This window comes from Salvelinus alpinus, chromosome 26 (assembly GCF_045679555.1).
Source record: "Salvelinus alpinus chromosome 26, SLU_Salpinus.1, whole genome shotgun sequence".
NCBI classification, from domain to species: Eukaryota; Metazoa; Chordata; class Actinopteri; order Salmoniformes; family Salmonidae; genus Salvelinus; species Salvelinus alpinus.
Window position 1 is genome coordinate 41,984,395 of NC_092111.1, and position 14,859 is coordinate 41,999,253.

At 45.8% G+C, this 14,859-nt stretch overlaps 1 protein-coding gene across 1 annotated transcript in view; it reads right to left on the minus strand.

Annotated features, from left to right (window-relative positions):
• LOC139555337 (stromal membrane-associated protein 2-like) overlaps positions 1-8,596 on the minus strand; it is a 59,957-nt gene extending 51,361 nt beyond the window's left edge. Inside the window, exon 1 of the mRNA XM_071369053.1 lies at positions 7,940-8,596. Within this exon, the coding sequence (XP_071225154.1) occupies positions 7,940-8,048 (109 nt within the window). The 5' untranslated portion in view covers positions 8,049-8,596. The remainder of the gene's footprint in view (positions 1-7,939) is intronic.
• Positions 8,597-14,859: the final 6,263 nt, after the last annotated feature.

Consider the following 14,859-nt stretch of genomic DNA (forward strand, 5'->3'; position numbering starts at 1 on the left):
TCAGTGTTGTGGATAGAGGCTAGTCAGTGTTGTGGATAGAGGCTAGTCAGTGTTGTGGATAGAGGCTAGTCAGTGTTGTGGATAGATGCTAGTCAGTGTTGTGGATAGAGGCTAGTCAGTGTTGTAGATAGAGGCTAGTCAGTGTTGTGGATAGAGGCTAGTCAGTGTTGTGGATAGAGGCTAGTCTGTGTTGTGGATAAAGGCTAGTCAGTGTTGTGGTTAGAGGCTAGTCAGTGTCGTGGATAGAGGCTAGTCAGTGTTGTGGATAGAGGCTAGTCAGTGTTGTGGATAGAGGCTAGTCAGTGTTGTGGATAGAGGCTAGTCAGTGTCGTGGATAGAGGCTAGTCAGTGTCGTGGATAGAGGCTAGTCAGTGTTGTAGATAGAGGCTAGTCAGTGTTTCGGATAGAGGCTAGTCAGTGTTTCGGATAGAGGCTAGTCAGTGTTGTGATAGAGGCTAGTCAGTGTTGTGGATAGAGGCTAGTCAGTGTTGTGGATAGAGGCTAGTCAGTGTTGTGGATAGAGGCTAGTCAGTGTTGTGGATAGAGGCTAGTCAGTGTTGTGGATAGAGGCTAGTCAGGGTTGTAGATAGAGGCTAGTCAGTGTTGTGGATAGAGGCTAGTCAGTGTTGTGGATAGAGGCTAGTCAGTGTTGGGGATAGAGGCTAGTCAGTGTCGTGGATAGAGGCTAGTCAGTGTCGTGGATAGAGGCTAGTCAGTGTTGTAGATAGAGGCTAGTCAGTGTTGTGGATAGAGGCTAGTCAGTGTTGTGGATAGAGGCTAGTCAGTGTTGGGGAAAGAGGCTAGTCAGTGTTGTGGATAGAGGCTAGTCAGTGTTGTAGATAGAGGCTAGTCAGTGTTGTGGATAGAAGCTAGTCAGTGTTGTAGATAGAGGCTAGTCAGTGTTGTAGATAGAGGCTAGTCAGTCTTGTAGATAGAGGCTAGTCAGTGTTGTAGATAGAGGCTAGTCAGTCTTGTAGATAGAGGCTAGTCAGTCTTGTAGATAGAGGCTAGTCAGTGTAGTTCCTCTTCAGGGCCTGTTCTCTCTTCAGGGCCTGTTCAGGGCCTGTTCCCTCTTCAGGGCCTGTTCCCTCTTCAGGGCCTCTTCAGGGCCTGTTCAGGGCCTGTTCCCTCTTCAGGGCCTGTTCCCTCTTCAGGGCCTCTTCAGGGCCTCTTCAGGGCCTGTTCCCGCCTGTTTTTCAACTTGTCTTGGTGTTGCTGTGTGTAACACTACTTTTTGCTGTGCTGTGTTGTGTTGTGTGTTATTGGGGTTGACCTCTGTGTCCCTCTTGACAGACTTGCAATGTCAGCATTATGTAAACATGTTTCCCATGCCAATGAAGCCCCTTGAATTGAGAGAGAGAGAGAGAGAGAGAGAGAGAGAGAGAGAGAGAGAGAGAGAGAGAGAGAGAGAGAGAGAGAGAGAGAGAGAGAGAGAGAGAGAGAGAGAGAGAGAGAGAGAGAGAGAGAGAGATATAGAGAGATATATAGAGAGAGAGAGAGAGATATATAGAGAGATATATAGAGAGAGAGAGAGAGATATATAGAGAGATATATAGAGAGAGAGAGAGAGATATATAGAGAGATATATAGAGAGAGAGAGAGAGATATATAGAGAGATATATATAGAGAGAGAGAGAGAGATATAGAGAGATATATAGAGAGAGAGAGAGAGATATAGAGAGAGAGAGAGAGAGAGATATAGAGTTGGGAGTCAGAGTAGAGCATATTACATTGTTGGTAGGAAGGCAAGGAGAGAAGTCTATGAGGAGAGGAGAAACAGACCCAGATAGGAGAGGAGAGGAGACATAGACCCAGACAGGAGAGGAGAGGAGACATAGACCCAGACAGGAGAGGAGAAACAGACCCAGATAGGAGAGGAGACATAGACCCAGACAGGAGAGGAGACATAGACCCAGACAGGAGAGGAGAAACAGACCCAGATAGGAGAGGAGAGGAGACATAGACCCAGACAGGAGAGGAGAGGAGACATAGACCCAGATAGGAGAGGAGAGGAGAAATAGACCAAGATAGGAGAGGTGAAATAGACCCAGATAGGAGAGGCGAGGAGACATAGACCCAGATAGGAGAGGAGAGGAGACATAGACCCAGATAAGAGAGGAGAGGAGACATAGACCCAGACAGGAGAGGAGAAACAGACCCAGATAGGAGAGATTAAATAGACCCAGATAGGAGAGGCGAGGAGACATAGACCCAGATAGGAGAGGAGAGGAGACATAGACCCAGATAAGAGAGGAGAGGAGAAACAGACCCAGATAGGAGAGGAGAGGAGAGGAGACATAGACCCAGACAGGAGAGGAGACATAGACCCAGACAGGAGAGGAGAGGAGACATAGACCCAGACAGGAGAGGAGACATAGACCCAGATAGGAGAGGTGAAACAGACCCAGACAGGAGAGGAGAGGAGAAACAGACCCAGACAGGAGAGGAGAGGAGAAATAGACCAAGATAGGAGAGGTGAAACAGACCCAGACAGGAGAGGAGTGGAGAAACAGACCCAGACAGGAGAGGAGAGGAGAAATAGACCCAGACAGGAGAGGAGAGGAGAAATAGACCCAGACAGGAGAGGAGAGGAGACATAGACCCAGACAGGAGAGGAGAGGAGAGGAGAAACAGACCCAGATAGGAGAGGAGAGGAGAAATAGACCAAGATAGGAGAGGTGAAATAGACCCAGATAGGAGAGGAGAGGAGACATAGACCCAGATAGGAGAGGAGAAATAGACCCAGATAGGAGAGGAGAGGAGACATAGACCCAGACAGGAGAGGAGAAACAGACCCAGATAGGAGAGGAGAGGAGAAATAGACCAAGATAGGAGAGGTGAAATAGACCCAGATAGGAGAGGCGAGGAGACATAGACCCAGATAGGAGAGGAGAGGAGAGGAGACATAGACCCAGATAAGAGAGGAGAGGAGAAACAGACCCAGATAGGAGAGGAGAGGAGAAATAGCCCCAGATAGGAGAGGAGAGGAGAAACAGACCCAGATAGGAGAGGAGAAATAGACCAAGATAGGAGAGGTGAAATAGACCCAGATAGGAGAGGAGAGGAGAAACAGACCCAGATAGGAGAGGAGAGGAGAAACAGACCCAGATAGGAGAGGAGAGGTGAAACAGACCCAGATAGGAGAGGAGAAATAGACCCAGATAGGAGAGGAGAGGAGAAACAGACCCAGATAGGAGAGGAGAGGAGAGGAGAAACAGACCCAGATAGGAGAGGAGAGGAGAAATAGACCCAGACAGGAGAGGAGAGGAGAAATAGACCCAGACAGGAGAGGAGAGGAGAAATAGACCCAGACAGGAGAGGAGAGGAGACATAGACCCAGATAGGGGAGGAGAAATAGACCCAGATAGGAGAGGAGAGGAGACATAGACCCAGACAGGAGAGGAGAAACAGACCCAGATAGGAGAGGAGAGGAGAAATAGACCAATATAGGAGAGGTGAAATAGACCCAGATAGGAGAGGCGAGGAGACATAGACCCAGATAGGAGAGGAGAGGAGACATAGACCCAGATAAGAGAGGAGAGGAGAAACAGACCCAGATAGGAGAGGAGAGGATAAATAGACCCAGATAGGAGAGGAGAGGAGAAACAGACCCAGATAGGAGAGGAGAGGAGAAACAGACCCAGACAGGAGAGGAGAGGAGAAATAGACCCAGACAGGAGAGGAGAGGAGACATAGACCCAGACAGGAGAGGAGAGGAGAAACAGACCCAGATAGGAGAGGAGAAATAGACCCAGATAGGAGAGGAGAGGTGAAACAGACCCAGATAGGAGAGGCGAGGAGACATAGACCCAGATAAGAGAGGAGAGGAGAAACAGACCCAGATAGGAGAGGAGAGGAGAAACAGACCCAGATAGGAGAGGAGAGGAGAAACAGACCCAGATAGGAGAGGAGAAATAGACCCAGATAGGAGAGGAGAGGTGAAACAGACCCAGATAGGAGAGGAGAAATAGACCCAGATAGGAGAGGAGAGGAGAAACAGACCCAGATAGGAGAGGAGAGGAGAGGAGAAACAGACCCAGATAGGAGAGGAGAGGAGAAATAGACCCAGACAGGAGAGGAGAGGAGAAATAGACCCAGACAGGAGAGGAGAGGAGAAATAGACCCAGACAGGAGAGGAGAGGAGAGGAGAAACAGACCCAGATAGGAGAGGAGAAATAGACCCAGACAGGAGAGATCAAATGGAAGAGGAAGTATGCGTGTCACGGAAGTGTAACCAGATTGTCTCTTCAAACGGTCTAATAAAAAGCCCTTCATCTAAAAATAAAACATTGTCTGTCTGCTGTTTGACTTTCACAGGAGTCACAAACAAACTATTGTGCACAGACTCAGTGTGTGTGTGTGTGTGTGTGTGTGTGTGTGTGTGTGTGTGTGTGTGTGTGTGTGTGTGTGTGTGTGTGTGTGTGTGTGTGTGTGTGTGTGTGTGTGTGTGTGTGTGTGTGTGTGTGTGTGTGTGTGTGTGTGTGTGTGCGCGCCTGGGTTCAGAATTTCTTTAAATGGTCACGATCCACATAACACAGTCAAGGTCAAGAACCAATCAGCTTGGATTGGTGATTTCTGGTAGATGTGTAGAATAAAACACAAGGAGAACATAGGTGGGAATGGTTCAGCATAGAAGATGGATAATGGCGCCGGCAGGGATCGCTAGCCGTTTTTCTGGCTCCTAACCAACTGTGTTTGTAACTGATTTTGTACATAATGTTGCTGCTACCCGTCTCTTATGACCGAATAGAGATTCTGGATATCAGAACAGCGATTATTCACCTCGAACAGGACGAAGATATTTTATTATATGAGTCCGACGCGAAGGATACACAGCTTCCTCCGAGACCAGGCCCAAATCCCCGTCATTCACGTGAAGAAAAGACGGAAATACAGTGGGTGGAAGTCGGGGTACCTTGTGAGAATTTGTCGGCGAGTGGGTAAACCGCCTCTACCATCTGTTCTATTGACCAACGTGCAATCACTGGAGAATAAACTGGATGATCTCAGTTGGAGACTATCCTACCAACAGGACAATAAAAACTGTAATATCTTATGTTTCACCAAGTTGTGGCTGAACAACGACACGACTCATCGGCAGGACAGAGCAGCTACGTCTGGAAAGATGAGGGGTGTGTGTCTAAGAGCTGGTGCGCAACGTTTAATATGAAAAAAGTATTGAGGTTTTGCTCACCTGAGGTAGAGTAGCTCATAATAAGCTGTAGACCACACTATATACAAAGAGAGTTCTCGTATATATTATTTGTAGCTGTCTATTTACCACCACAAACCGATGCTGGCACTAAGACCGCACTAAATGAGTTGTTTAAGGCCATTAGCAAACAAACACAAAATGCTCACCCAGAAGCGGCTCTTCTAGTGGCCGGGGGCTTCAATGCAGGCAAACTTAAATCAGATTTACCTCCTTTCTACCAGCATGTCACATAAGCAACCAGAGGGGGGAAAAAACTGTAGACCACATTTACTCCATACACAGAGACGCACACAAATGCCTTTTATGCTCGCTTCGAAGCAAGCAACACTGAAGCATGCATGAGAGCACCGGCTATTCCGGACGTCTGTGTAGCCGAAGTGAGCAAGACCTTTAAAAACAGTTATAGAAACTTCAGAGTGTTTCTATCCAATAGTAATAATAATATGCATATATTAGCATCTGGGACAGAGTAGGAGGCTGTTCAATCTGGGCACGCTATTCATCCAAAAGTGAAAATGCTGCCCCCTATCACAAAGAAGTTAAAAAGAACAACATTCAGAATGCCTGATTACCAGGACGTGTACTCAGAGCATGCGCGGACCAACTGTCAAGTGTCTTCACTGACCGAGTCTGTAATACCTACATGTTTCAAGCAGACCACCATAGTCCCTGTGCCCAAGAAAGCAAAGGTAACCTGCTTAAATGACTACCGCCCCGTAACACTCACGTCGGTAGCCATGAAGTGCTTTGAAAGGAAGGTCATGGCTCACATCAACACAATCATCCTGGGAAACCTAGACCCACTCCAATTCGCATACCGCCTCCACAGATGACGCAATCTTAAATCGCACTCCACACTGCCCTTTACCACCTGGACAAAAGGAACACCTATGTGAGAATGCTGTTCATTGACTACAGCTCAGTGTTCAACACCATAGTGCCCACAAAGCTCATCACTAAGCTAAGGACCCTGGGACTAAACACCTCCCTCTGCAACTGGATCCTGGACTTCCTGACGGGCTGCCCCCAGGTGGTAAGGGTAGGCAACAACACATCTGCCACGCTGATCCTCAACACTGGGGCCCCTCAGGGGTGTGTACTTAGTACCCTCCTGAACTCCCTGTTCACCCACAACTGCGTGGCCAAGCACGACTCCAACACCATATTTAAGTTTGCTGACGACACAACAGTGGTAGGCCTGATCACCGACAACGATGAGACAGCCTATAGGGAGGAGGTCAGAGACCTGGCAGTGTGGTGCCAAGACAACAACCTCTCCCATCTGACCGTAAGGCGCTACAGAGGGTAGTGTGTACAGCCCAGTACATCACTGGGGCCAAGTTTCCTGCCATTCAGGATCTATATACTAGGCGGTGTCAGAGGAATGGCCCCAAAATTGTGAAAGACTCCAGCCACCCTGGTCATAGTCTGTTCTCTCTGCTACCGCACGGCAAGCGGTACCGGAGCACCAAGTCTAGGTCCAAAAGGCTCCTTAACAGCTTCTACCTCCAAGCCATAAGACTTCAGAACAATTCATTAAATCGCCACCGGACTATTACATTGCCCCCCCCCCTGTTTTTACACTGCTGCTAGTCGCTGTTTATTATCTATGCATAGTCACTTTACCCCTACCTACATGTACAAATGACCTTGACTAACCTGTATCACCTTACATTAACTCAGTACCAGTACCCCCTGTATATAGCCTCGTTATTTTATTGTGTCACTTTATATTTCATTTTCTACTTTACTTTATATAGTAAATATTTTCTTAACTATATTTCTTGAACTGCATTGTTGGTTAAGGGCTTGTAAGTAAGAATATCACGGTAAGGTCCTACACCTGTTGTATTCGGCACATGTGACAAATAACATTTTGATTTGACTAACCAATAAGAGTTTATCTGTCTACTCAGATCAGTTTTTGTTGTCTGAGGGACACAGACACGGAGTAACAGAAAGATATGAGTATGATATAATAATAAGATATAATGATGTGAATATGTTGTGTGTCTACATCATAGGAGCAGGTTTGAAGTCCACCCGAGGGCAAAAGGCCTAAGGTTTGGTCAGCTGTTGTTTTTAAAGGGTAAACCCTAAAGAGAAAGATATCTTCTCTACAGAACACATGCCTTATCTACCCTAGAAACTGGCCTATAGCTGCTGAGGAAACACTGGTAGAGTAGAACTGTTGCTAACACACACACACACACACACACACACACACACACACACACACACACACACACACACACACACACACACAGAGAGAGAGAGAATAGAAGGACAGACAGACAGACAGACAGACAGACAGACAGACAGACACACTTCCACCATGCACCTTCTCTAGGGTTCAACCCAAAACAGTTTGTATGGAGAGAGAGAGGAGAGAACACCATGAACGTCAATGCAAGTACCCTTTCCCTTCAGCTAGTACCTCTCTAATGGTATTCATATAACAACCTTGAAAGTACGCTAATCGTATTATGCAATATATGCAGTTGACCGTATTCCCTGGGTAAGAGCGGATAGGTTCCTGGAAACTGATGAAACCGAGGTTGACTCATAGGTTTTCAGTTTGGTCGTGTCCACCCCCGAACACAGCGTTTTGGACAAGACATATGGGTGGCTATAATAGCGTACAGTCCCTGTCCATACAAAACACTTAGTTATATGACATTTGGCTGTAAATTTGTGTATATTCTTTGTTATTATTTGACTTACCTTTGGATTTACAATCCGCGCAGAATTTGTTCTCCTCGAGTGATAGTAGCGAAGTGAGGACAGCGTGATATCTGTCAATGTCTTTCACCGATTTACCAATCATCATCATTACTGTCTCTTCCTCTACGTTGCCTCTTCCTCACACACCTCTCCGACACCCGCCGCTGTCGTCCTAATATCAAGATAGACGAGGTAGCACTGATTCAGATAAGCTCCGTTTGCAGAATAAAAAAAAAACAGACCCCAGACAAATTAGATACGGAACAAGCTATGCGGCTCCCCCGCGTCCTCTTCCTCTTCAAAAAAAGGGAAGCGATTTGTTTTTCACTGACGTTATGGAACAATCCCTTAAGTCAAAGCTGTCCAGTTAGCTTACAACAATGCGTGAGTAATGGCCTGGGAAGACAGAGGGTATAGCCTGTTATTGCACTCCTATGCTTCGTCGAAAAGATCTATATTAGGTAGTAAATATCACAACAACAACAAAACTATATTTCCTGTCTTCCTCTTGTGTAAAATTATAGCGCAACAAGCGGGTTTTGCTTCACTCCTTTTAAGCGCATCGGTATCGAGTCCGCTCGTCTGACAGTTCACACCTCTTTCTCTCACTCACACACACACACACACACACACACTCTCTCTCTCTCTCCTCGAACTGACCGCAGCCGCGCCACTCAAACACACACACACACACACACACACGGGGCTCCCACTTCCTGTCGGCGCCCTTTAATTTATTTCATAGGTTTATACATTAGGCCTATAACTCATGCTTGAGTGAAAATGGTAGCTTGAGCATTTATGCTAACTATTGAAATGAAACTACCTATGAATGCTAATCTTACCAAACACCTGCATTGCAGCCAACAAGAACACCAGGCTTTAAAGTTAAACTGAAAGCGTTTTTAACTACTTTTGCAGATATTAAACATACAGACAATCATAATATCCAGTCCAAAAATATCAAATTCCAAGTTTATGCTACAAAACTAACCTTATATGAGGTTTCTTAAAAATAGGTTCTATTTGACTCAATGTTCTATGAGGTACAGTAAGGTATTGTTGGCAGAATAGATAGATGCATTTTATTATACATTTTTTAACCAGGCAAGTCAGTTAAGAACAAATTCTTATTTTCAATGACAGCCTAGGAACGGTGTGCCAGTTCAGGGGCAGCATGACAGATTTGTACCTTGTCAGCTCGGGGATTTGAACTTGCAACCTTTCAGTTACTAGTCGAACACTCTTACCACTAGGCTACCCTTCCGCCCCAGTTCACTGCCTGATTCATTTAATTCACCAATAGATTTATTAGTAGTCCAAAACATTTTGCTATCAGGTTGTAAATCCCAGCTGGCCTTGGAACATTGTTTGCTGCCTCCATTCGGCACTGCTGCAGTTTCATTGACTCAATATTCTGGACAAAAAAATGGATAAATGTAACTAAAGCTGAATATCAAACTAGCAAGAGCAATTATCAGTAGTCAGTCATAGAGCGGCAGTTTCACGGCGATGCCAGGGATTGAACCGCTGAGCTATGAAACAAGCTAAAATCATGGTACCTAACAATACCTAGATAGCTAGCTGCTAGGTGGATGTAATGTCATTGGAGGAGTGGCTGACTCCCCCCCCCCTTCGTATTGGTTTTCGGTGGCTATACACAGCTAGCTGCTAGGTGTCATTTGGTTAGCTAGGAACTCCTAGAACAACTATCATCCAGGTAGCATATATCTCTTCTTTCGTTCGCAAATTCACTCCGGATTTCTACTCTGATTCCAGAGCACTATTGTCTGACTGATGAATTTACTAACGCGCAACACCTGCTGAATATGACCGGTGTCAGTAAACGTAGACCAAATAAGTAATAGTTAGATAACGTGTAAACAGCCTAACCAGCGTTGCTACTGTCACGGTCGTCGAATGAAGAGGACCAAAGCGCAGCGTGGTGAGCGTACGTATTCCTTTTTTATTAGGATGACGCCGACAAAAACATTAAACAATACAAAACAACCGTGACGCTTAAAAGGGCTATAGTGCCACAAACAAAGTTAACTTCCCACAATGAAAGGAGGGAAAAAGGGATACCTAAGTATGGTTCCCAATCAGAGACAACGATAGACAGCTGTCCCTGATTGAGAACCATACCCGGCCAAAACATATAAATACAAAATCATAGAAACACAAAACATAGAATGCCCACCCCAAATAACACCCTGACCAAACCAAATAGAGACTTAAAAAGGATCTCTAAGGTCAGGGCGTGACAGCTACGGCGAGTAAAATGTCCCGAGTGAGGTGTTCTCTCATTTGTGTCTGGAAGTAGCTAGGTAGTTTGGGTTCTTGGTCGGGACAAGAATTAATGCATTGGCAGGCAAGCTGCGGAACGACGAGTTAAGGCTACAATTCCCCCTCATTTATCAGTGCAATTTTGACGGGCAACTAGCTGAAACAGTTTGAGAGGGTTTATCAAATGTTCCTTTCGTTAGATTTTAGCTCATCTTGTTCCGGCTAACAGTAGCTGTTGATCTTGTTGTTGTTGTGTATAACTGAGGGAGAGAGAACCGACCTTTTCATGGTTGTTTGATCAGTAGGACTGTAAAAGTTCCACAAATGTAAGACGAATCCCGTAGTATTTACATAATACACATATGTTATTTGCAGAAATCCAATCAAGTGTATTTTGTGGCTTTTGGCGAATGCGTTCTAATGATCTAATGTCTCCCTGTTGCAACAGCCTGTAAACACACAGTCCGGTTCAACAGCCTGTAAACACACAGTCCGGTTCAAAGTTAAGGATGGCAGGCCCGTGTGGCAATTAAATTGTTTGCATATAGGCCTACTGTAGCTCTGATTGGCTGTAGCGCACCGGTCTGCGTAGACTCCGGTCTTGGAGGAGAGATGTTTTTATTAGGTTTTATTTACTGCAGTGTCTATTAATTGTCTAAATGCAAAGTATTTTTTCTCGACTCTATATTGCTACAACCTTTTTCACAAGTGCCTTACTCTCTACGTCATTCACCAAACATTCTAGGAACTTATGAAAATATGAAAACGACTTTGTCTAATTGCTCATTTCTCAGATTTTTTTCTTCTAAAATGTCATATTCTTTCTTGGGGGGGTTGAATATGAACAGATTTTAATAAGATTTCATGTTGCTATAATGCTGTCAGTTCCACTTTAAATAGACCTGGCTTTTTAATTCTGTAGAGGTGGAAATTCAGACAACATGCTCACAGGCTGTCTGTCTGATCCTATTTACGCCACCTTGTGGTCAATCATGAGAAGTGACATACTATTACTGTAGCCAACTTGTACGAGAGTGACAGCGTCCCTCCGGGCCAGGGCGTTATGTGGCCGTTCTTCTACTAATGTTAGGGGCAGTAGCGGTGCATAGTGGGTAAAATCCCTGAGGAAGCCAAGCCAGGAAAAAAAGCCATACTACAACCTATGTATTGTGATAATTGTGTAATTTGCTCTATAACCTGTTAGTTCATATGCCTTGTGATCGTGATATATGCAGTAGGCCTAAAAGCTGAGTCAATAAGAAGACACAGTGGCAGAATAAATAAAATAAAATAAAATAAATTCAACCACTCCTTTGTTTCATTGCAAAACCGGAGAGCAACCTCTGTCCGGTGGAGTGTAACGAACAATTATATGACCTAAAGCTTGGTCAAGAAAGTTTTTCACATTAGAAAAGAGTTACTGCAAGTCGCAAAGAAAACAGGAGCTGCTTCCACTATTCCAGCACCATTTCACCTTCAACATTTCAACATCATCAAATCACCTCTGCTTAGTCTAATACAGTAACAACTAAAAGATACCGAAAACTATTTAGTCCAATCAACGAAAGCTAGATATGATGTGGCCCTCTCTTGTCTTAGTTGAGGTGAAGTAAAATATGCTAGCCTCTCTCTCTCTCTGGTCCATCAGCTGCTGAGTGTGTGTGTGTGTGTGTGTGTGTGTGTGTGTGTGTGTGTGTGTGTGTGTGTGTGTGTGTGTGTGTGTGTGTGTGTGTGTGTGTGTGTGTGTGTGTGTGTGTGTGTGTGCGTGCGTGCGTGCGTGCGTGCGTGCGTGCGTGCGTGCGTGCGTGCGTGCGTGCGTGCGTGATTGTAAGTAGAAAAAACATGTTGACTCACTCTACTTGTAGAGAAACGCCAATACCATCCTCCTCTCTTTCATGTCGACGAAAGGGTTTATGACTCTCATAGGCTGTCATAGGCTATCATAGGCTGTCATAGGCTATCATAGGCTGTCATATGACTGTCATAGGCTGTCATATCGCTGTCATATGACTGTCATAGGCTGTCATATGACTGTCATAGGCTGTCATATGACTGTCATTGTCCTAGGCTACATTTACATTTTACATTTAAGTCATTTAGCAGACGCTCTTATCCAGAGCGACTTACAAATTGGTGCATTCACCTTATGACATCCAGTGGAACAACCACTTTACAATAGTGCATCTAAATCTTTTAAGGGGGGGGGGGGGGTCAGAAGGATTACTTTATCCTATCCTAGGTATTCCTTGAAGAGGTGGGGTTTCAGGTGTCTCCGGAAGGTGGTGATTGACTCCGCTGTCCTGGCGTCGTGAGGGAGTTTGTTCCACCATTGGGGTGCCAGAGCAGCGAACAGTTTTGACTGGGCTGAGCGGGAACTGTACTTCCTCAGTGGTAGGGAGGCGAGCAGGCCAGAGGTGGATGAACGCAGTGCCCTTGTTTGGGTGTAGGGCCTGATCAGAGCCTGAAGGTACTGAGGTGCCGTTCCCCTCACAGCTCCGTAGGCAAGCACCATGGTCTTGTAGCGGATGCGAGCTTCAACTGGAAGCCAGTGGAGAGAGCGGAGGAGCGGGGTGACGTGAGAGAACTTGGGAAGGTTGAACACCAGACGGGCTGCGGCGTTCTGGATGAGTTGTAGGGGTTTAATGGCACAGGCAGGGAGCCCAGCCAACAGCGAGTTGCAGTAATCCAGACGGGAGATGACAAGTGCCTGGATTAGGACCTGCGCCGCTTCCTGTGTGAGGCAGGGTCGTACTCTGCGGATGTTGTAGAGCATGAACCTACAGGAACGGGCCACCGCCTTGATGTTAGTTGAGAACGACAGGGTGTTGTCCAGGATCACGCCAAGGTTCTTAGCGCTCTGGGAGGAGGACACAATGGAGTTGTCAACCGTGATGGCGAGATCATGGAACGGGCTACCTGGCTAAAATTGCTTGCTCGCTAGCCTAACTTCCTTTCATGGCCAAGGTTAGCTAGTTAGCTAGTTAGCAGTAGCAATTAGCATTAGCCTTCTACATTTAGCTACATATTGAACATCCATCCTCTCAGTCCAGGGGCACAATGTATTTTATGATTGGATCAGAATCGTCGTTATAATCATTGGCCAGTACGGAGAATATAAGTAAAACCACAAGTCCAAAATCCTTATCGCTGTCCATAGCTAATTTAGGAAAGGGCCAATTGTATTTAGCTAGCTAGCCACCGGAGGACAACAACACAACGAGATGCAACAATCCAAGTTGTTTATGTCAATCAAATCAAATGTTATTTGTCACATGCGCTGAATACAACAGGTTGAAATGCTTACTTACAAGCCCTTAACCAACAATGCTGTTCAAGAAAGAAGAAAATATTTACTAAATAAACTAAAGTAAAAATAAAAAAAAATAAAACAAGTAACACAATAAATGTACATAACAATAACGAGACCATATACAGGGTGTTACGGTACAGAGTCAATGTGGAGGCTATATACAGGGTGTTACGGTACAGAGTCAATGTGGAGGCTATATACAGGGTGTTACGGTACAGAGTCAATGTGGAGGCTATATACAGGGTGTTACGGTACAGAGTCAATGTGGAGGCTATGTACAGGGTGTTACGGTACAGAGTCAATGTGGAGGCTATATACAGGGTGTTACGGTACAGAGTCAATGTGGAGGCTATATACAGGGTGTTACGGTACAGAGTCAATTTGGAGGCTATATACAGGGTGTTACGGTACAGAGTCAATGTGGAGGCTATATACAGGGTGTTACGGTACAGAGTCAATGTGTAGGCTATACACAGGGTGTTACGGTACAGAGTCAATGTGGAGGCTATATACAGGGTGTTACGGTACAGAGTCAATTTGGAGGCTATATACAGGGTGTTACGGTACAGAGTCAATGTGGAGGCTATATACAGGGTGTTACGGTACAGAGTCAATGTGTAGGCTATACACAGGGTGTTACGGTACAGAGTCAATGTGGAGGCTATATACAGGGTGTTACGGTACAGAGTCAATGTGGAGGCTGTATACAGGGTGTTACGGTACAGAGTCAATGTGGAGGCTATATACAGGGTGTACCGGTACAGAGTCAATGTGGAGGCTAGAAACAGGGGGTACCAGTACCGAGTCAAAGTGGAGGCTATATACAGGGGGTACCGGTATACCGGTAACAGGGGGTACCGGGTACCGGTAACTAGTTCACCTGATTCAGCTATTGAAGGGCTTGATGATTAGTTGACTCGTTCAGCTGTACCAATGGAGCTCACTTGGATGTGTAGGACTTACTTCTCAGCATCAAGTGTCCCAACTTGCGCCAGCGAATAGCGAGTCTTTTTTTTTTGTGGTGCAGACTGGTAGGACGCTTCAGGAGGAAGGTCACGTGTGCTAGCAAAGCAGAGGTTCCGGGTTCGCTGCCGGGTACGGGCTCGAATCGGGAGGAAGTGGTCATCGCTAAGCAAGCGGTGTGTTGTCCTTTACACCAGCTGTGGAATAGCAAGCGGTGTGTTGTCCTTTACACCAGCTGTGGAATAGCAAGCGGTGTGTTGTCCTTTACACCAGCTGTGGAATAGCAAGCGGTGTGTTGTCCTTTACACCAGCTGTGGAATAGCAAGCGGTGTGTTGTCCTTTACACCAGCTGTGGAATAGC